The sequence below is a fragment of the Microcebus murinus genome, chromosome 3 (genome assembly GCF_040939455.1).
Source record: "Microcebus murinus isolate Inina chromosome 3, M.murinus_Inina_mat1.0, whole genome shotgun sequence".
Taxonomy (NCBI): Eukaryota; Metazoa; Chordata; class Mammalia; order Primates; family Cheirogaleidae; genus Microcebus; species Microcebus murinus.
Genome location: NC_134106.1, coordinates 67142540 through 67169098, shown reverse-complemented (window position 1 = coordinate 67169098; position 26559 = coordinate 67142540). Strand labels below are relative to the sequence as shown.

The following is a 26559-nucleotide window of genomic DNA, read 5'->3' as shown; positions in this document are numbered from 1 at the left end:
TGTCACTCTTCTGATGTACTTTTTAATTAATAGCCTTCTGTAGTTATTATAATTCACTCCCTCTCATTACCTCTAAAAGATGCCACAATCTTCAAAGTGATGAGTAAGCCCTGACCTCTTTGATTGGGTTAATATGTGTAGACACAGCAATAAAAATCAAATGATTTATGATCTATTACTAGAAATTCAGGGATTATAATTTATCAAGTCAAGTAATATTTTTGAATTATTATTTTGCTTAGAAATTCTGCTGTATACATTATTATATACATCTTTATACCTCAGGTCTCTAAAAACCACCCTATATATAACTGATGCTCAAAATTAATGCCCATCATGACACTTGTACAGTCTGTTTCCCCATGGGCTAAACCATGACCAATTGGTTACAGAGTTTGACTTCTAAAAGTAAAATTGAGTTTATATTCTTCACTTAACTACTTCGGTACAAGCATTGACTACAGTCGATAACCACAGATAAACGCGCACAGCCAAGCGTTGACCTTAGTCTATAATTTTGAATTGACTTTTCTAATTTTTCATTTATCAAAATAAAATGTGAAAATTTAAAAATAACATAATAAAAACATATATGTGTATGTTACCTATTCTGATTTACATTACAAGTAAAGCTGCCTGTAAAGTAAAACAAGCTTTCAGTGCTTTAAAGCTTTCCTCATCACACAGGAGCAAAACGGATTCCTAGTCAATGCACAGCACAAACTATTGTGTGGACTATGAGTGCCGGCTGTGGGCAAGGTTTTGCAGCCGGTGAGCGTCGTACCGAAGTGGTTAATGTAAAAAAAGAAACGTCCAAATCTTCTGTAGATAACTTATGTTTCCCTGGATACTTTGGGTCCTTGGAATAACATAATATTTTGTCTTTTGAAACATCAGTCTTAGAACAGTGGGGCAAAGGAAATTGAAATTTATTTAGTTTCCTCCCATAAATAATATCCATTCTCCTGTAGCCAAAAATGCTGCTGGTTTAGGAAATACCTGAAGTAACTCCATTTGCTTGGGATTAATGTGACCTACTCTGTCTCTCTCAAATATACCATACGAGCTGATCTTCATATATTGCTTTTTAGATATTGTTTTCTGACTCTTTAATATCCCTGAAGATATTATATACTTTAATCATTATCTTGCTTCATATCTAGTTATTCAAGAAGTCACTGTAAGTCCTTCTGACATTTCTATTACATATGTCTCTTCTAACTAACATCAGCCCCTTTAAGCCTTTACCTCCCCCTATATTATCAGTTTCATCTTACGGAGGCATTTCTTTGTATGGGTCACTATCCCACTTAAAAATTCCAATTACCTACTGAGTAATGGTCACCCTTCTTTATCAGCTCCATAGTTGTAGCCTCATACTACATCTCCACATTTATTTCCATTTCCCTTTCAAGAGTCCCACGTTCCCTGTGACCATGCTAGTTTTTGGACCTTAGAGCATGCTGTTCCTTTTTGGCCTTGAATGCCCATCTCAGTCATGCCACATACTAAATTTATTCATTTATACATTTCATTCATAATATATTTACTTTTTACTCACTTCCAAATCCTACCTTTTAAATTAATCCTTACCCAACTACTTCAATCTCCAATGGCTTCTGATTTCTCTAGTCCCGCATAGTAGTTATTTCTCTACCTTATTCATTTGTCATTTTGAGTATGATTTTTTTGGAATATTTTTTTCTATCTATGTAATATGTTTCCAACTAGACAGTATATTTCTTGAGGACAAGAAACTCCACCAACTATTTTATTGCTGCAGTGCTCAACAGTGTGTGCATATTTAATTATCTTTCTGAGCAGTTATTGTTCTCCTTGATCACAAAAGCAATGATGGAAAGGCTATTGATGAAGTTTACTCAATAAGCATTGAAATCAAGGACTAAGCAAATCCAGGACCAATTTCCAGAAAACACACACACAGACACACATTTTTCATAAGTGTGTATTATTTAGCTAAAACATTTAACTAAAATTTTAGAAATTGTACTCCTCTAATGCCTGCTGGCTATTTTTCAGGACTTGATAAGCAGCTTTTGAATTTTAATAGTTTCTTGGCTGATCTAAAGAATACTTCCTTCGACCTATTAAATAATAGAAACATATGAACCCAGAGAGTTCATTGTGCTAATTGTTTCCTTTGGGGACTTGTGAATAGCACTGTGGTGACTCTTTCTACAGGATCATTTTCACTAGGCTGATGCACTTTTCTTTCCTGCCTTTATACTCTTACCATCTCTACTTTCTAGGGTCCTGTGGAGAAGGAGAGGGGAAGAGAAGATCTGTCCAGTTTCTAAAGTGTCTATCAGGAAGGAGAAAAATAGAATGATGGTTCTTTTGGGGAAAAACTTCTGAAAAGGGTATTTTTACTGTTTGGGAGAAGTTCATATTTTTCAGAATTGAAAATATGGTGCTAAGAACATACTGTCTTTGTTTTTCAGGTCAGTGGGCAAAAATGGCATGCTGGTTGCTATTATGCCATTCTAATGTGCAAATAGGGAAGAGGGCCCATAAGTTTACTGAGTGTCGTGCTCACCCTAGAACTTGGCTCAAATAAGGCATTCCTTAAATATTTGGGAATAAATGAGTGTCTGAAGTATTCCTTTGAATGTTTATGCAAAGTAAAGGGACAGACTAGTTATCTGTGATATGATTTGTGTTGAAAAACGGTCCGCAGCTTTTTTGTGTGTGGCTCCTCCATTAGTAGAACGTTCTCAGTCTTCGTGATGTGCTTTCACTGGTGGTAAACAGTGGTTTGAGCAGGACTATTTATAAATAAAATTTTGGACTATGCTCTCTCTCCTTGCACAACTCCCCCACTGTCCTTTCTCTTTGGGATCTTGCATCTAAGCTAACATAAGCTGAGACGTTCACGACTCCCAGTACATTATCACATTGCTAAGAAACACATGCATATTTTACCTGAAGTCTTCTGGAGACGTAATGTGAGAACTTGTAGAAATCATTTTAATGAGAGGAAAATATTTGGGGTCTTTATCTGCCTCCTTAGCCCATAGCTAAAAGACTATATTTTGAAATTAATGGGCTTGTCTATAAATTTTTTTTGAATTAAGTTTCTCTCTGAGAACACATTAAGTTTCTTAAATTTAGCCCATAGCAAAGCATGGCCCAGAAAAGTCTAACACGAGACTTTCTCATTTTAAATTCAGTTTGAAAGTGAATGAAAACAAGTGGAAAAACAAAACGCAAAACAAAAGAAATTTCTAGACTCTAAAGATGACCAAGGGCATTGGATTTTACCCCCAATTTCTAAAAACAAACCAAAATAAAAAGCATTTAATCAATTTTCAAGATGCTCTAATCTTTTATTTAAAAATGAAAACATTCTTGCGATGTCAAGATTAAATGTGTTTATTTTGAGTTAGTGGATACAATGGTATATTAGATACCAGCACTCCAAGCTACACCTATGTATTTGCCTCTAAACCTTCACACATTGTTAGTTTCCATTCCTCTAAAATTCCACCACTGGGCCTTCTATTTCTAGCAAAATCATAGCTCAAATTGTAATGTAAAAAAAAAAAAAGGGGAAAAAGCAAAATTGATCAACATATTGTGCTTCCAGTGCCCCCAGAAAGATTTTGTCTCAAATAGATGCTTGTTGTTTTCAGTAAAGGGGGGGAAAAATAACATGATCACTTAGTAATGGCACAACTAGAAAACAGAATGCAGATTAAAAGAAGCATTTTAGGCTGGACCTAGTTAAGTTAGTTTCACCCCCTACCCAGTTAAGAATTCATATAATATCATGGATATGACTTCAAAGTTAAATTGTTCAATTTCCGGGCCACACACTTAAGCGTATTGGCTAGTACGTTTTTGCACTGAAACAGAAGCAATACAAGTTTTATGTTCTACCATTACACTTCCAGGTTTTTCACTTATGACTATACCTGCCAACCTAATGATTCTTGCATGCAGTAGAGTTTGCTTTTGTAGAGTTAAGTTTATTTTCCCCATCCCTCCCACTCCCATAAACGTTGCGCCAATGCGAACTCTTTGCCCAATTTAATGAGAATGTTGCCAAGGACAGCTCTGTGCCACCTCAGGACAGGAGTCCCCTGTCCCCCTTCCCAGGCTACAGATGGATCAGTAGTGTCGATCACATCTCATCTTACATGCAGACAGACACTGTTCCCTTGATTTCCCCATGCCAGAGGCATACAAGTCAGCAGGTATGCATACAAAAATGGAATTAAAAAGAAAGAAAGAAAGAAATAAGAAAAAAAAAAAAAACAGAAAAAAGCTTTCTTGTTAAAGCCTATCGTCCTAGAAGGAATCCATTGCTTTGAATTCACTTAAAGCCTGTACAGGCGAAATGTGTTTCTTCTGAGAACCTCGTCTAACTCGTGTCTGGAATTCTTCAGGCTTTTCTCTCTTCACAAGAGGCTTCTTCTCTGGAGCTTTCATCTTCCAAGACACAACAGGTGAGTTGACAGCTGCTGTCCCGTAGACCTTCTGGTATTTGGTTGAGGCCACATAGGATGCTTTCACCGTGAGGACAACAGCATTCATCAGGTTTTTAGCTGCCTGGATAAGTGATGTGGCACTGTCCAGCTAGAGTAGGAGAAGAATAAGATACACCAGGGTTAATTAAGGTCCCAAATTCACAGGATGGTGGTGCAATTTCACGGTTAAAACAATGTTTTGCTTGTGCAGATGGTATTGTCAAAAAGGAGCAAATAATCACAAGATAATGTGAACAGGCCACAAATCAGTCACCTGTCTTCTCTTATCCCTAATTTCAAAGTAAAAAGAAAAGAAAAAGGGTATCACTCAAGGATGCATAGCTTTCAAGAATTTTAATATGGCTAAAGACAAAGCTCTCTCTTTAGCATGTAATAATTCCAAGGTAGCAAAAGTTTTCCAAAGTGAAACATCTCATATTATTACCTTAGGCTATTAAATAGTTAGTAATGGTGACAACTACTTAAATGTCAGGGAAAGCACTTAAGAATAAAAAGTTATAAAGGCTTACATCTCAATTTTATGGTTCTCCCAATGGAAGTATTTTTCCATCTATAGACTATTTTTGCACCTGAATTTAGGATTGGTAAGGACGCAAGCAGCTAACCAAAGGAACGACTGACTAATGGCTGACCTTGCTTTTTACTTAGGTGTTTGAGCTGGGAGTGTCCATATAACTGTCCCCAGTCCTTGAATATTCTTTCTTTAAGAAGTATCAATAACTCTGTCAGGATCTTATAGAAAGCACTTAGTGAGACTCCTATATCCACATGTTGAAGAAATATTGAGTACCTACTATGTGTCAAACACTTAAGTTATTTCCCCATTTAACTCTCACAACAACTCTATGAAGTAGGCATTGTTTTCATTGCCATTTTATAATGATGTATGCAGATGTCCAGTAACTCGTACAAGTTTACACAGCTTAAGTGATGAAGTCCTGAAAGACAACATTACTGATCTATACTGCTACCCTGTTGGAAAGGATAGCTTTAAAAAATGTTACAAGTCACAACTTGAGAATAGGACAGCAATTGTTTTGATTACCTCTTTTCTGCTTTTAACTAGTGAGGTACATACTATATACTAAATAATCCAGTATCTGCTTCAACTTTCTTCTTGCTTCACTGCCTGGACCATAGATGCTCAAAACTGCATTTCCCAGGCTCCCTCTCAGCCAGAAATCTACATGTGACCTAGTGAAGGAAAGAATTAACAGCTGGACTGCAAATCTTACACCAGCCTAGGGGACACTTTCATCAACCTTCTTATAGTATCAACTAAGGAAATGTATCCATTACAGTTGAATGAAGGAAGCAAAGATGTGTTCCTAAGGATGCTGTTCCTAATTGTTGATATTGTTTATTGCATAACCAGTAATTCATGTATATATAATTCAGTCCCATTAAAGAATAGGGATGAGATATACAACCTTCTGAGGACTAGGTGACTAGCAAAATGTTTAGGCTAAAATACTTTAAAATCCTATGGGGCTCCCTATGTGAGGTGCTCGGCATTCACTTTAGCTTCGTGTTATTTCTATGACCAAAATGTGTTCCATGCAGTGATTATCAGATATTTTATCTAACGCCTCTGTGATATTGTTGCCCTGGCTGTTCCTTGTTCAATCCCTTAATTAAATCTAAATAAATGTTTTGCTGAGTTAAAAAAGATATACTCAAAGGAGCTCAATTCTTGGCATCACAAAAAAAAGCTCCATACTGTGATCATTGGGGAAAATAATGGAAGATTCTTTGTGTGTATAAACCTCTTTCAATACCATAGAATTAAGGCTTTACCATTGGGGGAAAAAAAACATATTAAAGGTATTACATTGACCCTACAAGAATATAGAGAAGCAAAGAAATTTTTTGGATTAAAGCCATGATCCAGTGGACATATACTTGACTCCTTTATGAATTAACCAAATGGATAGAATAACCCATTTACTTGAATTTACCACTCTATTATACTGTACGAGGTGTACATATACCAAAATAACCGCTTAACCCATATTGTTTACACAGCCTTAATTTCTAAAGCTAGATAAAGAAAAGCAAAATTCTAGATTATTCATGTTAACAGGAGAGAAGCCAAGCATGGATTAATGTGGTTCTCAAAGTACAGTTCTTGAGCCAACAGCATCAGCATCACCTGGGGACCTATTAGAAATCCAATTTCTCAGGCCCAACCCAAAATGTATTGAATCAAAAACTTGCCATCTTTGTTGTTTTAGCTAACTATCCAGGGGATTCTGATACATGCCAAAGTTTGAGAACCACTGGATTAATGAAACCCAAAGACTATCTTGATGGCTTATTTTATCCAATGATTTCAGGACTTCTACCATAACCAAGTTTGACAACATCACAGCCAGTTATCTGACTGAATTTTACCTTTTCATCTCTCATCATACCCCAGGTAGAAGTGTAAATAATGAAAGACAAAGATGAAATAGCAAACTGTTGGGATAATTAGGTGAAGATCAGTCATGGTTTCTTTAGAAGCAAAATATCCTACTCCTCTCGGCCAATTCATTGTCCCCTGTAAGTCTATCAGGTTTCAAAAATGAGTAATATTTATTCCTAAAGTTAATTCTATTGTGTGCTATGAGTAAGGAAAGGGTGAAATGATATTATCTCAGGGATAGTTTTATTGATTTGCTTTGGGCAACAGAATTAGTAGAAGTAAAATGAGATAAGGGATGTCTATTGTATTATTAAATGGTTTCCAAGGAGTGAGTTCTGGGAGAATTGAGTTGATCTGAAGAGAAGGATTGCAAGTAATTTGGAGATTTTTACCACAGATTCCATTTTCAGATAGATGGTGTCTAATTCTGCAGCAAAAATATGAGAGCCTGTCTCATCTTCAGAACCCCTTTGTTTTCCCAGCCTGATGCAGGAATCCTGTGAATAAACCTAATACATTGGTTGAAGGTGAAATAATAAAGCCAACGATTTCATTCAAACCACCTGCTAAGGCAGATCTTGAATTTGTGGGCAAGGCAAAATGAGGTGGTGGGGGATCCAGCCAACTAGACTTGAACAAACCCACCCACAGACAATAAGCCCAATCTAAAATTATTAATATAAAATGTGACTTTTTAAAATTGTTGAATCCCCAAAGGATACATTTTGTCCTAGACCCACTTTCATGATTTAGATCATTATCAACACAATCAATTATGTTTAAAAATTGGGTTCCTTTATGTGTGTCCAAAATAGTACCCTGGTTTCCAATTGGCATGTTTTGGCTAAATATTCACTTTCTAAAGAAAAGACATTGGAAAGAGTAAAGTTACACAACAAGAAGTTTTTTATGCAAGGTTTAGGAATACTCTACATAATTGCATTCTACTTTGTGATTTTATACTGTAACTATAGCATCTTCAAACAAGATGTGTAAATGAATAAGTGAAGTTCTAATAATAACCAACATGGGCAATATATGTAACCTTAACACTTGTACCCCCATAATACGCTAAAATAAAAAATATTAATTCTTTAATTTTTTTTATATATGAGTTTAGCAGGTTTGCTGGATACAAACATCTGTTGTCTTGTGAAATAGCATCAGAAAATTATAGAATTCCTTAAAAATAATAACAACCAGCATTAATTGAGCACTTACTGGGTGCCTGGCATTGCCTGAGTCCTTTTAATTGTGAGATTTAATTTTCAAAAATTCTTAAGGAAATTGAAGCTTAGAGAAGTAATGGAATTTGCCCCTGCAGTAACTGGCAAAGTAGGGATTAAGGACCAATACCGTCTCTCTCCAAAGCTCACCAACTGATTAGAATTTCTGGCCTAAGGTATGTTTCTCAGCCTCTCCCTGTCCCCTGGGCTATCTTCCTGGCTTGGATTCACCCTCATGGCAGCAAAGCCTGGAATCTGATCTCTGCCGATTTCTCTTGCCACCCCCAACACACTTTTTTTTTTGGAAGCACGTTTACTGCACAGCTACAATGACTGCTTATCTCCTTTGGTGTGACTCAGCTGCTCTAATAAGCCTTCTAAGTATCTGGGATAGTCTTGCTAGGTTTACAATGGCCTCAAAAGTCAACCACATCTCTACTCTTTCTCAGGCTGTCCTGCCTTACATTGAGTGACCTTTTTAGTAGAAAGAATTGTCCATCTTTTCCTGTTTAAGGGTTATTCTATTCCTCCTGGACATCCCATTAAGTTCCTGTACCCAGTCTAAGAGTAACTGCTCATTGTCATCTAATTTTAAAAACAGGAGCCTACATTTAGCAAATGAGATCATGTGCCAGTCTCTGAACTAGCTCCCTGAGTTTCATTTCTCTCATTGCATCTCTCAACCATTCGAGACAGGTAATAGTATATTATTCTGCAAATACCTGGTGAAGCCAAGATTTAAACTTAGGTGGTCTAACTAGAGAGTCCCTGTTCTGACCATTGCGACATGCTGCTTCCCAGAGCCATACACAGCAGATGAATCCTCAGCCCCAAAACCCATCAAGCTGTGTTAGACTAATTCTCCCTAGTCCATCCCATAGCTGTCTGCTGTCCCTAACCACAGAAATTAGACTTCTCCTAATTCTGTCACTATTTTTTAAAATATCAAAGTACTATTTTGAAAAAGCAACAGATGTTTCCTCACATCTTGTTCTATTACAGTCCATGAAAAAGCAAATAAGGGCAGGAGAGCTGTTTTACTGGCATTTTTATAGGGCGTTTTCTGGCTGCTTTTTCCTGCCTCTGTTCCCAGTCTTTTCTTCTTAACCCACTACACTTCTATTATGCAGTCAGATTTCTCCTTCCCTATGCCATCCTCCTCTTGTGTTTTGAATGGAGAGAAAGAATAGGGGGAAGACTTTCCTGAACTGTGATCCTTCCGTTAATCAATATTTGTGCTGCCTAATTCCATACAACATCAAAACCAACAAGGCCAGGAGAAGTGCTTGAAGTGATTTTTACACAGTTCACATCATGTGAATATTTCTGAAACTCCATGTCCTCAGTTGCATGCTACTTCATTCACCATTGCAACAAGGGTTCAGTTTCAACAGAACAAAATGTGACCCCCCAACTGCACTCTTTTGAAGGAAAGTGCAACCCCATCTCTTAAAATGGTGAATTCTCATTTACTCTTCATCCTCTAGTTTATCCCCTTTCTTTTTTCGACTTACACATTTAGCCATCCAAGTAGTTGTTCTGCCACATATTGAATATCTACTTTGTCAACCACTGCATGTGAGTGTTGGGTATACAAACATAAATAGACATATGTGCTGAACTATAAGAACTCACAGTACAATGACAAAAATAGACACTAAAAGGTTTAATGCTGTATGATGATATTTTAGTAGGATGTGAGATGCTAAAGGAACCAAAAGAATAGGGGATCAACCTTGCATGGGGTAGGGATGGGGCAATAAAATTTCCTCATGGTGGGCATAATCTAAACTTTCTTTAATGAATAAGAGGTTGTTGGTGACTGGATGGTTAAGAGTGGTAAAGAAAGATGATTCTCAAATTCCTAGCTCGTACAACTTGGTAAATATTAAGAAAGAAGCTGAGGTGATAATTGGCTGAGTTGAAATTTGGACCTACTGAGTTTGATGTGTCTGTGTTACATCAAGGTGGAGTTATCAGAGGAACAATTTTAATTATGGGAGTAAACCTTGGGGAGCTGGATGTTTACAATTGCTTTGATTCCATTCATCTTCCCAGTTGTTTCATGAACAGTGTTCTGCATACCATGGGTATATAATGTATGCCCATTTCTGGCTGATTTACTCTTCCCTTAATATTCCTTATTTTGTGTTTTTTGTAAACAGAGATAACAAAATGCTGAATGAAATATTAAATCCATATTCTATCCCCAGGCCCAAAAGTCCAACAAATTTACTAAAAATTTTCTCAGTGTAAGATTTTCAAGATCAAAATCAATATCTTTTTAATAATATAAGACACAGCATCATCAAGAAATATCTTATTTGGATAGAAAGTATCGTTGGCCATCCAGGGAATAGTTGACTAATTAACAATCTTTTACCCTTCATAATAATGGTTAACTTCCTCGAGCCATCCAGCACTAAAACAAATGTAGTTTAGGTTTAACAGCTTGCTTTAAAAATATCCAACATTGTCAAAAGAGCAAAATAATATAAAAGGAGTGGGGAATGCAGTGCATATGACATAGTAAATGTTTTAGGATGTTAATTTTTGGGAACCAGGCATAGAGTTACAGAAGAGAATGAGGATTTGACTGTGCATTTTGTATTCAACCATTTGCAATATGCATAGAGATAGATCCAATTTCAGGTTGTACGTCTATTTTCAAAACATCTGATTATCTAGCACCAAAAATTAATGAAACATATAAATGGCACTTCATGAAAATCTAAAGTACAAAGCAATCTGTCACTGGATTAAAAATAATGCAAATGTCCTGGAACTGCTGGCTACACTAAATAGAATAAAATAAACTAAATCCATTTGGAAGGTGATTTTGAAATAAGAAAAAAAAAAAACTGAGGAATTTGCTTTGATTACTTCAAAAGGCTTAAAAATGCCTCGAGAAGGAACCAGTCCCATTTGAGTCTCAGCTATTTTATTTTCATTATCTCAAGTCAGAGCTAATAACATTAATGATTTTGAGAATGCTAAAATGGTTGCCTACGTATAGGTAAAGTCCATTTTAGCCTTTTGTAATATTTTAAATGAGAATAACAACTTTAACATGCAAGAAGTATTTTAACTGGGCTATACTACACACATTCAGGCCTAGAGTAGATTTTTCAAGGGAGGAAGTTGTGATGGAAGAATTGACAATAAATTGAAAGCCAATACCTAGAGAAAACTGGAATCTTTTCACTGGAGCTGGTCATTTATTTATATTTAAACTGTTATATCCCTCAAAGGAGTCACAAATTGCTTGCAGGAGAAAAAAAAAAAAAGATTTTGCTACAAGTCAGCTTTGCTGTTAATGAATTGGAGGTTAGAAACCCAGAGCATTGGAGCCTATTATCCACCAAGAACATTTCATGTTTAAAAAATCCATGAGGCTTTGAAAAGATATTTGATCTCCTTAGAAACTGTGATACATTTGAAATACCTGCGTACTTTTTCCAGTATCTATATAAATAACACCTTTTTAAAAACTCTGGCAAGTCCAGAGTAATAAATAACTCAACCAAACAAAGACACGGTGAAAAAAGTTCAGCCTAATCGCATCTTTCCCCACTTAAGTCATCTCAGGATGTTTATACACTTGTAAAAAAAAGACATTTCCTTTATGGCAAGCCCTCATGTCAGTGCTCTAGTCTACTCACTCTTCCTCAGCAAACATCAACAGTGAAGTAAGTTAGCAAAGCTGGATTCCTTCCTCATAAGTCAGTGACATTGGTGGACAAAGGGCAATAATTTGCCACTCACCCTTATAGTGTCCGTGGCAGGCATTACTAATCAATCATGGCACTCTGCTTCCCCAGAATCTGCTCAGTGGCAGGGAAAAGCAGCTTGTTTACCTCCCTCCTCCAAAAGGTCACATTTTGACAGGGCTGTCAAAAACAACTGGATTCATTTTATAGCACAGACACATCATCCATTTGTATTTCTATATTTAAATTAACTTGTTTAAGACCTTTTGTTTTTGTTACTACCTATCAGACTATGGACAAATACTTCCATCTAAATAATGCTGCATTTTGTCTTTTGTTTCCATAGCTAACTTTTAGGGACAAATTGGGCACTTCTTTGTACTGACACCATATTATGAGTTGCTAATTAATGAAACCATTAAGGAGAAGACATAAGTATTAACAGAAATACAAAGTGCTTTGGGGATGATTTAAAATCAAGTAATAAAAATTAGCTACCTATACTAACAAGCATGGTGTCTGAGGTGAAAACGACTATCACAGGCATTTTTTTTTTTTTTGCTGCTTCTTATTGTTCAAAAAAATGCATTAAAACACTTCATTTGAGAACATATACTGATCCCTGATGGCTCAATTTCTGTGGGATAACTTATAGAGAGTTATTTAATCCCAGGGGTATTCCCATTTGATTATGGGATCTTGAAAAGCAAATATTTTACAGCTCTAAGTAGTGGATCAATCACGATAGAAAGGAGGACAAGAGGTCTGTTATTTTTTCTTCAGGGCATTCTTGAGTGATGCCAGAGAACCAGCTGGTGCTCTACCAGTGCTGAAAGCCAGTTGTTAAGAAATCTGTATGTAATGGCTCAAATTAAATTGGCAAAGATCTTAGCAGAAAGGCACTGCAATCACAGTCAGGCTAAGAAAAAAATCTCCACAGCCTTGCTGAGGAATTTACCAGTTGGCTCTCAGGTAACTTTCTCAACTGGGCATATTTGTGTCTTCCTTTTTAATTTATTTAGGTAGGTAGTAGTGCTTCATAGTCAGCCAGTCCACTGATTAACTGTCTTCATTTGCATTTTTTCAATTATAGGTAAGTAAACCTTGGGGACTCCCATGAAGGCTTAATTACAGTCAACAAATTTCCTAAATATGGCTTAGAGCCATTTTTTTCCCTCACCATTAAAGGCAGAACAGTTTTCGCTCAACCCAAACAAGGTATTCTTGCTAACATTAGAATCCCAAAGAGAAGTGGGAATATTGACATGTGTTGGCCCTTGAGAAGTTATGAATAGGGATATCTGTTCACCCAGGCAGTCTCCAACTCCTTTCTCTATACTTCTTTCTTCCCTCCTTCCTTTCACACCTTCTTTTTCCCAACCCCTTGGGGTCTTCTGGCCCAGAGACCTTCTTTAAGTTGTTTCCATGGAACAAAAGAATCATGAGGAATAAATCCAACAAGGAATAAGAAGTGCCAATGGATTTTCAGGCACTCACCATAATTGGGACATATTTCTGGGCAGAGAGACAATCCTTATGTCACATAAATACATCTTGCATTAATTCTTGATCTTGTCATCTCTGATCATGTGCATCAGCATGTTATTAACATCCAAGATTTATGTCTTATAACTCTTCAAGGGGCTAAAGTTCCTTTTTGCCTTCCCTGTAGAAGAGAGCCAGCTAGCAGAGCACACTACCTTCATTTCCACTATTCTCCCTCCTTGTCAGTGTCATGACCAGGAGACTGTATAAGAGGAGCCACTGTCCAAGAACCCAAGAAAAGTCTTCATAAAATGAATCAAAAATCCACTAATAATGGACTCCATACTCTCAGGAGGGTCTAAGTTTGTATTCACTTGGTATCTGCTGAAGGCTATTTAGCAACTTACAAAGTGGCCCCTAGCCTCCAGAATGCACAACTACTGCATGAAACGTAGACTACAAGAATCAAGGTTTGGGTGTTGGTTGGTGGAGCCTGGAAAGTGAGCATAATCTGAAGCCTCTGGATTCTTCATCTTTTCACTTCTCTTCCAATCCAGACACTAGGAATTGTGTCACAGCATGGCATTATTCATAGGTTAGGGAAAGTAAATTCTCATCCAGGCCATGCCTTTTACCTCAAGCACATGGAAAGAGCTAGTTCAAAGCCTCTGTTGCTACTGAGGTCCTGCATGAAGTAAGGAAGAGCAGAGAGCCTTCCTTGCCCAGTGTTTGCTGACTCTGATCAGCACCCCAGCTCCTCTTTGTTCATGAGGTCAACTAGTCTCCACCCCTTTCTTCCAAGTCTTATCTTTTTTCTCTATCTCTGGTAATGCATTTTTACATTCAGATGTATGCTCTACCCTCCTTGTTGTCCCCTGCCTATCCATATTTTCTTCTCTTGCAGTGATGAAAGCCTGGGCTCTGGACTCAAACCCTGATTGGTGTGATTTTTGAAAAATCACTGTGATTTTTCAAAAAAATTAATTTTTAATTTCAGAATATTACAGGGGTACAAAACTTTTGGTTACTTATATTGTCTTTGCACCACCTAAGTCAGAGCTACAAGTGTGCCCATCCCCTCCCACATGCCTGACAAATGATGAATGTTACTTCCATATGTGCACATGAAGTGCTGATCAATTAGTACCAATTAAATGGTGAGTACATGTGGTGCTTGTTTTTCCATTCTTATGATATTTGACTTAGAAGGATGGGCTCCAGCTTCATCTAGTATAATACAAGGGGTGCTAGTTCACCATTGTTTTTTATAGCTGAGTTGTACTCCATGGTATACCACATGTGGTATACATATACCACATTTTATTAATACACTCATGTATTGATGAGCACTTGTGTTGTTTCCACACTTTTGCAATTGTGAATTGTGCTGCTATAAATATTTGAGTGCAAATGTCTTTTTTATAGAATGCCTTTTTCTGTGGGTAAACAACTAGTAGAGGGATTGCTGGATCAAATGGTAGTTCTACTTTTAGTTCTTTAAGCTGTCTCCATATTATTTTCCATAGAAGTTGTATTAATTTGCAGTCCCATCAGCAGTGTGTAAGTGTTTCTACCAATCCACATCCACACCAACATTTGTTGTTTTGGGACTTTTTGATAAAAGCCAATCTCACTAGAGTTAAGTAATATCTCACTGTGGTTTTGATTTGCCTTTCCCTGATGATTAGAGATGTTGAACATTTTTTCATATGTTTCTTGGCCATTAGTCTGTTGTCTTTTGAAAAGTTTCTGTTCCTGTCCTTTGCCTACTTTTTAATGGGGTTGATTTTTTCTTTATCAGCCCTTTATCAGGTGTTTAGCGTGTGAATATTTTCTTCCATTCTATAGGTTGTCTGTACACTGTAATGATAGTTTCCTTGACTGTGCAGAATCTTTTATTTATTTTTGTTATTACCTTTGGGGTCTTCTTCATAAATTCTTTGCCTAGGCCACTGTCTATGAGTTTTTCCAGCATTTTATTCTAGAATTCTAATGGTTTCATGTCTTAGGTTTAATTCTCGTTATTCATTGGGAGTTGATTTTCATGAGAAATGTGGATCTGCTTTCGGTCAGACGAAAGCATGTGTGGCTATCCCATTTTCCCAGCACCATTTAAAGAACCTAAAATGCAAAAATTTCAAGCTATTTGATTAAGATATTATTTCTAAACATTTCTTATTAAAAAGTAACTGGTGTTACCTGGAAGGGTAACACCTTAATGCATTCAACTCTCAGTTTATACTATTGTCAGACCTCAGGTGATATCTTTAGCTACTTCAAACATGCAGACTCTTCTGGTTTGGGAGGGCCCATCAGACACTGAAGGGCAAACTTCCCATGTTCATCTTCATTAGAACACTAGCACTTGAGTTTCTCATGAATAATCTTTAGACTTAAACCACTGGACTTAACACCTGCCATCTCCAGCTAAGACTGGCCTCATCTCATCATCTAAATCTACCAATAGATTCCCAGTGTTGAATCTACATATTCTTTATGGGTACTTGACAGTCTCATCCAACTAGCTCCCCAGAACATAAGCGTATCAATTTTGCTGCCTTTGGTTCTACTGTGCACACATTTATTAACCCTTTGCACTTGGATGTCGAGTGTGACTCAACACGGTTACCAAAAAATTATAGAGATTAAAATTACTCTTTGTATCAATAATTTGAAATATAAAAAAATCCAAATAAACAAGTCTGTATGAAAAGAAACTCCAGTTTTTTATTCTACTGCCGCGCTTTGTAAAATCTGGGGTATTTAAAAAATTAAATCCCTAGTCGAATAAAGTAATTGAGAAAAAAGCAAACGAGTGCAAAGGGTTAAGCAAATAATGTAACAAAGGGTAGGTTCTAAGAACAGACCTTCCACAAAAACAAACAAACGAGGTTAGTCAAAGCAAAATTCTAAGGAAGAATATTGCCTTTCCTAAGCCTGTAAAAGCCAGGAAGTAGCAAGAAGTAGGATAGTCACCATAAAAAAACAATGGACATTCTTATAGGGCAACCTATACTTGCTGATGCTCTAAGCCCCTTACAGAACCAGTAAAGCAAGAATGGTTAGTGGTATGACACACTATTCTTCGTTACTACTCTTAGCAGACATGCCCAATCAATCACAGTTCTTTTTTTCTGCTGATCCTAGACACAGTCTCAGAATTCTTCTCCACACATAGCCCAACACTAGCAATCAACAAGAGAAATCAAGATGAAACTCATTTACCATACACACTATGGGCCTTCTAACTATACAAGACTGCACAAGAGAAGGCTATTCTTTGATTCACATCACCAATCCAATCATTGTCCTGATAAAGAACAGTATATTAATATCACTTCCTCCAATATCATAATTTTCTCCTCACATAATTCACAGAGTGATATCTTAAATATAATGCAGAAAACCTAAGTGGAATGTTAGAAATATATGTAGCTATATAAAATAATTCACTATTTTAACCTAAAATTTCAACTCTTCTTTCATTATAGAAGACAAGAAGAAATGGTATCATTATTCAAGGGCTCATAAGAGGTTTTCAGAATAAAGCATAGTTTAAAACTCAGTGATTTTAATTAATTTTAAATTTGAGCAGCTGATCCATGGCTCTTTATAATTGAGCAAATTTTTCCTGTCTACTTTAAAACATTTTTTGAGTAGACACAGAATAATACCCTTCAAATCATTTTCTTTCTTCTTGGTTACTACTTTTCCATTGTGAACTGTAAACCCGCTACCAATGTGAACACATGTTCAGATAATCTCTAAGTGCTCACTGTGTACACTGTAACAGGTTCTAGTAAGGGTTTCCTACCTTTAATTCAGAACCCAAGTCAATGAGTTGTAACCATTATTTCTTTTAGTTAACTTCCATTTAGCTTCCACTTCACGTTCTTGCAAAGTTACTTCACAAAGACCTCTTGACATTTACAGAATGATCTAGGCTTTTGTAAACCTTTTCTTATCAACTTTTTCAAATCTTCAGAGACAGCAAGAGCTCTATGATTAACTCCACCAAACTTACTCCTCCCACAGTGTTCATTTCAGTTACTGGCAACATAATTCTTCCTACCATTTGAATACCCAGAATCTTATGCTGCACCTGTTCTCTCTGACTCAACGTTCAAATCTGCCATTACATCGTGTCAGCAACATCTTCAGAACATATCCAGTATGTGATCTCTTCTCACCTTCCTCACTCTTATCACCCTGGCCAACTCATCAGAACCTCTTACTGGATCATTGCATTAGCTTTTCCTAAGTAGTTTCCTTGCCTTCCCACCTTTAAGCCCTTTATTCAGAGGCCAGAATGATACTGTTAAACTAAATACTCTTACCAACATCCTTCAGGGGCTCCCTATAAATCCAAAGCTATCAAAGTGGTCTTCAAGGTCATATGATCTGGGCCTCAATACTTCTGATTTCTCTCTCGCTCAGTCAACTCCTAAGTACTGGTCTCTTGGCTGTTGCTCAGAAAACTCAGTCATGCTTGAAATGCAAGGCCTTAGTATTTACTATTTCATCTTCCTAGAACACTCTTCTTCAAGATACCTTATTTGATCTTTATTCAAATAGCAGCATCCTGGTGAAGAAAACAACCTCACCATACTTTTCAAACTGCAACCCTTTCTGCCTTTGTACTTCAACTTGCTACTCTCTGTCTCTACTATAATATTTTTCATACACTTATTACCATGCAACATACATTGTCTTCTTTTATTTATTGTTCTTCACATTCCTGCTATATCCTAAACACCTAAACCAGTGCCTGGCATAAGGGCCTCGAATAAACATTTGCAAAATGTTGTTGAACCACTGTATCTCTACGGATGGGGAAATAAGAGATGAAAAGGCTTTTCCAAAGACACAAATCTAAGGGACAATGCCTAGCCCAGTACCCATTCCTTTACCTTTTCATTATTCCATGGAAGTGTACCCAAACATGGAGTATCAGGAGAGTAGAATTTGGACACATAATAAACTTTAGCTAAACTGCAATATAAATCTTATTACCCTCTACCCTGTGTGATAGAGTTTCAAGATCAGCCTTTGCTCAGAAAATAGCTGCAATTTTTGTGTTTAATTACTGCTTTCTGTTAATAAAATAGTGAACTTTCTTTAAAGACCATCTTTCTCCTTAATAATACTAGCATTTGTAAGGCACAGACCTGGGTTTGTTAGGTATAGTGCTGGTACCTTAATAAATGATCTGTAATCTTTAAAAGATGTACAAGCTAGATATCATTATCTCTTCTTTACATACAAGGAAACTGAAATAGAGAAGAGTGAACTTTTATATCAGCTTGAGTGTTTGTTATATTCCTAACTGGTAGAAATCCACCATAGGCTTTTCCTGCTCTAAACTCTTTATTCTTGGCTATTGGTGCCACTTATTTGGAGGTAAGCATGCCTCATGATGTATCTGTAACTGTACACAAGTGTGAGTCACATGACCAAACCAGGAATGAGGCAAACTTCCTTAAGCTATAAAGGAAAAAAGTTACACAAACTTGCAATCAATGATTCACGTGAGATCTGGAGTAGGCCAGCCTTAGGACATCATGATCTATTTTCTTGCCGGCAACTAAAAAAGCCATCTATATGTTCAAAGAAAACCTGATTAAATACAAATTCTAATTCTCCTTGCACATAGATGCTACATATACCACTTCCTATTTATCAAAAATTAACACAAAAAGATCTTAATTTCTACAAGATAGCCTTTAAATCTGCCATGCAGCAGGCACCGTGATATGATGTGAAACTAACTGTATATAAGAACCCAATATGTATTAGCTATCATCTACATCATCTGACCCATACTTGTTCAACTACCCATGTGCAGCGAACAAAGCATAAGACTAGATATTAGAGAAATTGGCTCTGAGTCTTGGCTGTGCCAGTTACTGGCTATAAAAGTTTGGGACACTCTAGTAACCTGAGTTTCTATTTTTTAACTGTAAAATGAGGTTAATAATAATATAGTTTCACAAGTTATTCTGAGGTCCAAGTGAGAAAATAAACTTAAAACACTCTTTAAATTTTAAAGAAGTGTGTGACTATAAAAGATTATTACATAACTTCTGAGTACCTTCAGGGAGTTCTTTTGGGATTTTCATCTAATTTATTGGAACACCTGGGTGCCCCAGGCAGGAAACCCTGTAAGGAAATGCTGTCCCAACAAATGACCAGGATAGCATGAGGGCACCATAAGCCCTAGCAAGACAAAAAAAAAAAAATTACTTCCAAAAGGTAGAAGAAGAAAACTTCTTCCACCAGACAGTGGGCATGACTAGGGAAGAAGTATCCATGGGGTGACCTAGTTAAAAATCTAATTTTTCCCATTTACAGAGAATGGCCATGAAATATAGTTTTCAAAAGAAATAGAACACAGGAACCATGGAGTCCTTAAAACTGACTCTGGAGAGCAGTCCAAATAGTAGTAAAGAAATTCAACCAAAAGATCAAGGTAGACCATTCTCATAACATGAGCTGCCAAATCATTCATGAATGTATCCTTGGTGATTCTCCCTCAATTCTGGTTGCATTTATTGCTGGAATCAAATAATTACTTATTTATTTGCTGCTTTGTCCTCAAAGCCTGTGTAGGAGGGTGAGGGATGGTTTTGTTTCCACAGCTAGACTCCTGGGTCTTTAAAGTAAGGACTTTTTGCCTCTTACTGGTATGTTCTCCACAAAGGCTATCATAACATAAATCATACTGGAATTGGGTGCACATATTGGGATTAATATTTGGTCAGTTCAGTGATAGATTCGTAGTTCAGGCTACCCCAGAACATCAATTATTTATAAGTAGGCTGGCCTTACATGTAAATTATCAAAAGTTGATCAGTACTTCTCTTTGTTACTATACTCTAGATATTTTTCAGATTCAATACATATTGAATATCCCAACTAATTAGATCTCTCCTATATGTTACCACTACTTAATCCCCATCATTCTACAAATAGGGAACTGAGGCTTAATGAGAAGGTACTTGTTAGCTAATAAATAATTACCAGGGATTTAAGTGTATGACCTTTGTCATCACATATAGTTTATTTAGCAATATACCACAGTTCCAATTGCTTTTGAATAAAAGATAAAACAAAGGACATTTAAGGTGGTTCTCATGAGTTGCCAGGATACTTCCCCATATCAGTGCCTGCCAGGGCTTGGCCTAAATTGGAACCTTCTAGTTTGTTTCTCCTGGAGTGAATGTACGTTAGGGAAAATGCAGCAAAAGCACCAAAGGGTTCGCTTCAATCTAAAACTGGAAATACTATTTCTTTGGTCCAACAAAGAACCTCTATGGATGGGCAACGTATTTTCTGTTCCCTTGCAAAAGAGGCTGAACTATACAAGAAACTTTCAAAATCACAGATTAAAGGAAAGAATGCTCAAAAGACTGGGAATGCATAATAGTATTGCTAAAAATCATAGAAAAAATATTAATGGTTTCTTTGAAAGAAAGCCTCAAATATATGAAATTGGAAAACTTCTTTGGGGAAAAAAAAAGGTACCACTTTAACTTCCAAGAAGATAACAACTTTTAATCAGGGAACAAAGATAAACATTAAAGGGTTGAAGATGATATGATACAGTATCTTGTCCCTACTAAAAATCATGCTTAATATTAAGATGAAAGTTTCCTCAAGGCACAATCTCTATCTTGGAGTTCCTGTGAATCTAGCCTTTGCCAAAGTTAAATCACCTCAATATTTATTATAAGATGTAAAGGCTGCCTCATTATTTTTTTTACCCAATACATTAAAAAATGCCAAGGCAAATTCTTCAAATATACTCCAGGTACATCTTTGAAAGAAAGCATATTTTCTTTTCTATCTGGAGTTACCACCTGTTACAGCTTTCTAACTCTTTTAAAAAATGAAGGCTAACCTATGAAACATATTCAATTTCTACCTCTAACTTATTTGGTTTCAAGGGCTCACCCAGCACTAATTTCAGCATTGCAGAGTCACTCATCACAATATTATCTCAAAAAAAAACCTGACATAATTTGAATTTCAAGGAGGCCATTAGCCTGATGTTCTTAATATTAAAAAATATATTTAAGGAAGAAAAACCTATCACATTAGCTTTTTCTTATTTAAAAAATGTACTTATTTGTTCTCTTACCATGTAAAAATTTAAAAATACATACAGAGAATATAGATGAATATGTAATGATATATGAAAAGTTGTTTTTTTAATGTTATGAGAACAATTGTTTTAACCTCAATCCCTTTGTTTGTAAAAAGGAATTGAAGTCATTTTACCTTGTTTAAAACTTTATTTTAAACAACATTGTCACAGAAACCCTTAATTACCTTTGGGAGTAGAAATGCATGCAGCTCTAAGACAGGAAGATTTGGGGTAGCCAGCAAGGGAGGGAAATGGAGACCTTTGTCTGTAAGAAGGGTCATGGCCAGAAGATGACTTTAAGAGGTTCTCAGGAGTCTGGCTTTTAGGAAAGTACACCTCCTTACCCTGACACCAGGCTGGGAATGTGGATTTGGCAGATGAATCTGGAACTATTATATCTGCCATCTTCTATCCATCCAGAGGGAAGAAATAAAGGGCTTTATTTCAAATAGTATGTATATTCTAGGTAAAACATGAAGATTTCAACTAACCCTGTGGTTCTCATCCAGGACAATTTTGCCACCACACCAGGGCACATTTGGCAATGTCTGGAAACATTTTTGATTATTGCTACTAGGGAAGAGGGGTTGCTACAGGTGTCAAGCTAGGAGAGGCCAGAGATGTTACTAAACATACTACTATGGAAACCCACAAAAAGCCTTCTGCAATAAAGAATTATCCAGACTCGACTGACTGAACTAACGTAAAAGAACCAACCAAGAGTTTTCTCATGGAAGAGTCTAAACTAACTTCATGTCCTGAGAAGCTCTCACTATAGCCTATAGGGTTCTTTTTCCTCTACTTCTTAAACTAGTGGTTTTCAAAGTGTGATCCATGAAATCATCTGTATCAAGAACATTTAGGAATAAAACACAGATTCCTGATCCCTTTTCAGACCTGATTTTCAGAACTGTGGAGCCCAGCATCTCCATTTCAATTAATTACCCATGAGATTCATCTATAGGGTGAACTATGAGAATCACTACTTCACTTCTCTGTGGAGGTCATTATCTTCTCAACTATCACCTCTCTGTAAATGATTCCTCCGGGACTCCCAGTGACAAAATAATGCCATTTCTATGAGGGCAGAGACCGTGGCTGGGTTGTTCTCTGCTGTATGTCCAGCAGCTTGACTGGGGAAGACATGATGGAAGAGAACAGGAGGGCACCTACATTGTCCAATGGACTATATAATAGTCTTTTGGAAATGAGAAGATGACAAAAAATAGCTACTTATTTATTTAGCTACATTCTGGATGCTGTGCTAAATGTGTGGTACACATTAACATATTTAATACTAATAACAAAGTAAAAATTAATATCATGTTCACTGTACAGCTGAGAAAAATGGGTCTCAGAGAGGTCAAACAACTTGCTCAGCTATTAAAAGTCAGTATTCAATTCTTGTTCCACTTAATGTAGAGCATTTGCAAGAACTGCCACCCCAAGCCTAACTTTCCTCAGTTTCTTCAGATTCCCATTGCACCATTCAGAGACCTTATTGTCAGCTTCTATCTGCCAATCTTCGTGAGAGAAAGTTCTAGGGAATGAAGCCTTCTTGCTCCCAGATTAGTTGGCATCTCTTTACTGGGCATCTCTTTACTTGGTTGCCCACCTGATATCCATTTTCCCTTCTCCCTTTTTAGTGGCATCACGATTTTAATCAGGACAGCAATATGCCTGGCTAAAACACTATATTTACCAGTCTCTCTTGCAGCTAAGGTTATTCATGGTGATAAAAGCATAAATTGTTGGGGAGGCAAGTGTTTCTGGGAAGTCTCCTTAAAGGGTGCTAATGCAGCTAGAAAACACAGCATGTGGCCTTCTTACTACTTCTTCCTGCCTGGAAAATGGAAAGGTGGAGCAGAAGCAGTCATCTTGGACCAAAAGATGAACTTAAGATTAGAGGCCACATACTAAATATAGCAGAGACCATGAAGTTAAGAGGAGTCTGGGTCCTTGATGATTCTGCATTCACTATATTGTCTATGAACTACAAATAGGTGATGTATTCCATGTGACAGAGAAATAACTGTTTGGATGTTTTGCCATATGCAGTTGAATCTGAATGTAATTTAAACATATGAAAGGCTATATACAAATTGTTGACACTAACAGGCCTCAGTTATATTTAAATATATATTAATATGGATGTATATTATATAATATAAATTATATATATTTATATAACTTTTATTATATATTTGGGCCTCAGTATATTTAATTAAAATCAATATTTCATATTCAAATTATTTAACAATTTAACATATGATAACCTTCATATGAGAGGGCAAATAAAACCAACCATGTCACATTCAAATTCCTTTTTAGAATAGATTACTAATTTGAATCATTCAGCTCTTTTGGAAGAAATGCTATATGTTTCCATGCTATAATCTTCAAAAAGAGAAGTAAAAAGTCTATTTAATATACCAGAAATTTAACAAATTATAATGAAATTGTTACCTAAAAAAATTTAATTATAAATGTGATTTTTTAATGCCAAATCTTAGCTAAACAATGTACTTTGAAATCTAGCACTTAAAATAAAATCAGGTGCTTTCATGTAGAAATAAGTGAATGACAGCATAAATGACTGATAGGCTTCAGAATCATTTAGTGGAATATTTTGGTGTGATAACTCACTGGAATGGAAGAAAGCATGACAAAGAAGCTAATGTATTAAGCACAGATTATGTGCTCTTTGTATAAGAAACCAGGAAAAAAATGAACATTCATACACATTCCTTATTGCAAACAGCTTACACACTAGTTGAAGGACATCTAATTAAATAATTACACTGAAGTGTCATATAAGGAATGACACAGAAAGCCTACCATGCTGTGGGAAAATATCAAAGAAAGCTTCCTGGAGCACTACCATGTATAAAACACTGACTCTGTGACCTCCAGAAAGTTATTTGAGTTCTCTGAACCTCATTTTCCTAATATTTGTAATGGGACTGATAGGGTCTCCTCCACAGGAGAATTATGAAAATAATTTTTATAGTGCACTTAAAATGCTTAGCACAGGTGCCTGGCACAAACTAAGCCTTCAGTGAATAGCTGGTATAAGAATAACTGTTGGTATTTACTACATGCAATTGTCCCTCTAAGTAGATAGTATTATTACAACTCATAAATAAAAAGTGAATGCCCAGAGCCCTGAAGAATGTTGTCAGTACCATCCAGATTATTAGAGAGAGTTAGTTTCCAAATTCACATTTAATAATATTTCTTATACCATTATTTAAGAATGTGGTATTCTCTAACTTATTCTTCAGACCTCTAACAATCAAAACCACATGGTTGTTACTGTTCCCTCTTGGCATTTATTTAGGTCAATACCACCCAGTTATATTTGCTTTGGTTGATGTAAGAAGGGCAACGATATACATCATTGGTAAGAAACATCTGTAATATGTAAAAAAAACACGTATCTTTAGACCAACCTGCCAAAACTAATTTGCTCAATTAATGGCAGGCACATTCAACTGCTTCTTAGAATGTGGCAGACAGTGTTACCATCTCTACCAAGAGAAGACTCTGCAATTAACTGAACAGGACAGATGAACATAGGGTCCATCATCATTTCCTGACTTCCAACCAAAGATAATTCTCGAAAAATACAGAAGCTTTTGGCAATCTGGAACTGATGAACTGGTGTGGAAAGGAATTAGGGGGCTAAATCCAGAAGTGATCCTTGTTGCTGTGAACTGAGGTCCACCTTATTCCAGATAAAGGCTTATTCTCATGTCTTTGTATAATGTGAAATACCCCTCTAATAGTTCCCTCTTATGTCTTTGAACACATCTCTAAATTTCTATACAGATTGACAGGTGCACAATAACAGCTGTTGCTCATGAAGAAAAAAATAGAGAAGAAATTTAGCACCTTTAAATGATTGTTAATTCAAACATATAGTTATGTAATTAATATTTTTCAACACAGACCATATAAGATCACCTGCTGCATTGGCATGAGAGCTTCATGCCCAAAAAGTCATGACAGGAATGCTAATATATGCCTTTTATTCTTTTTTCAATGATGTTCACTTAATTAAAATGGTCAAATAGCTCTACCAAAGAATGCCATCCAGAAACAAATATTGCTCTGGACTATTGCCAGTCTCTTATGTTGGCACAACTTGGAAGGCATAGAACAACTTAGCTGCAGTCTTCATTAACTCCCTGTATTGAAGCATGACAAAAAAGCTGAAAGATGGTCTCTTGAATGTTTAGAGTGTCATGCCCCACTGTCAGGGAGATTTAATGGCATCACTGATTTTTTACTTTTAATAACCACCATTCTTAAAAAGTTCTTTCTCATGCTTAGCCAACATTTAAACAAATTTTCTCAAGACCATTTTTTATTTTACCTTTAACTCCAATTTTCCCCAAATCTTTTAATAATATAGTATTTTAATTATTTTATTCTGAAACTTCTTCCAAGAATATACAAACATGAGTCAGTTTTGTTGCCTTGCAGGGATTCTGAAACTTTGGTGTGAAAGTGAATCACCTGGTATGTGTTGGCTAGTGGGGCAGGGTAGTTAATTACAGACTCCAAGAACCAATTCCCTCTACCATCCTGATTCAAAAGGTTTGCAACAGTAACCCAGGAGTCTGCATTTTAATAGTCTCCCCCAGCCATCGCTAGTTTGGCATGCAGATTATCCTGATCATTTTCAGAAACACTCCTTAAAAATTAATACAGGTTAGGAAAATCTCTTTGATATCTAGTTCCAACCTACCTCTCTGACTTCATCTTTTACTTTTCTCCGTCTTTCCTTATCCCTGTACATTTCAGATCCACTCAGCCTGGAATACCTATATACCATGGGTATTCAGCTTCTCTTCTGGGATATTCCTCTCTCTCCTGTCTACCTGGAAAGCTTCTATTCAATTATCCATGAATGTTCAAAAAGCCATTACCCCCTTGATGAAGCTTTCTGACTACTCCCTCCTCTACAAAAATGCTCATATCATTTGTATATATTTTAGAGAGATTATTATAAATGATATAGTTACTGGTTCATGTACCTGTTTTCCATGCTAATTCTATCTGTGTATCT

General features: G+C 36.3%; 1 protein-coding gene across 1 annotated transcript in view; it reads right to left on the bottom strand.

Annotated features, from left to right (window-relative positions):
• Nucleotides 1-1967: 1967 nt before the first annotated feature.
• Nucleotides 1968-26559, bottom strand: part of CTNNA2 (catenin alpha 2) — a 1049805-nt gene continuing 1025213 nt past the window's right edge. The window contains exon 19 of the mRNA XM_012742713.2: nucleotides 1968-4599. Within this exon, the coding sequence (XP_012598167.2) occupies nucleotides 4312-4599 (288 nt within the window). The 3' untranslated portion in view covers nucleotides 1968-4311. The remainder of the gene's footprint in view (nucleotides 4600-26559) is intronic.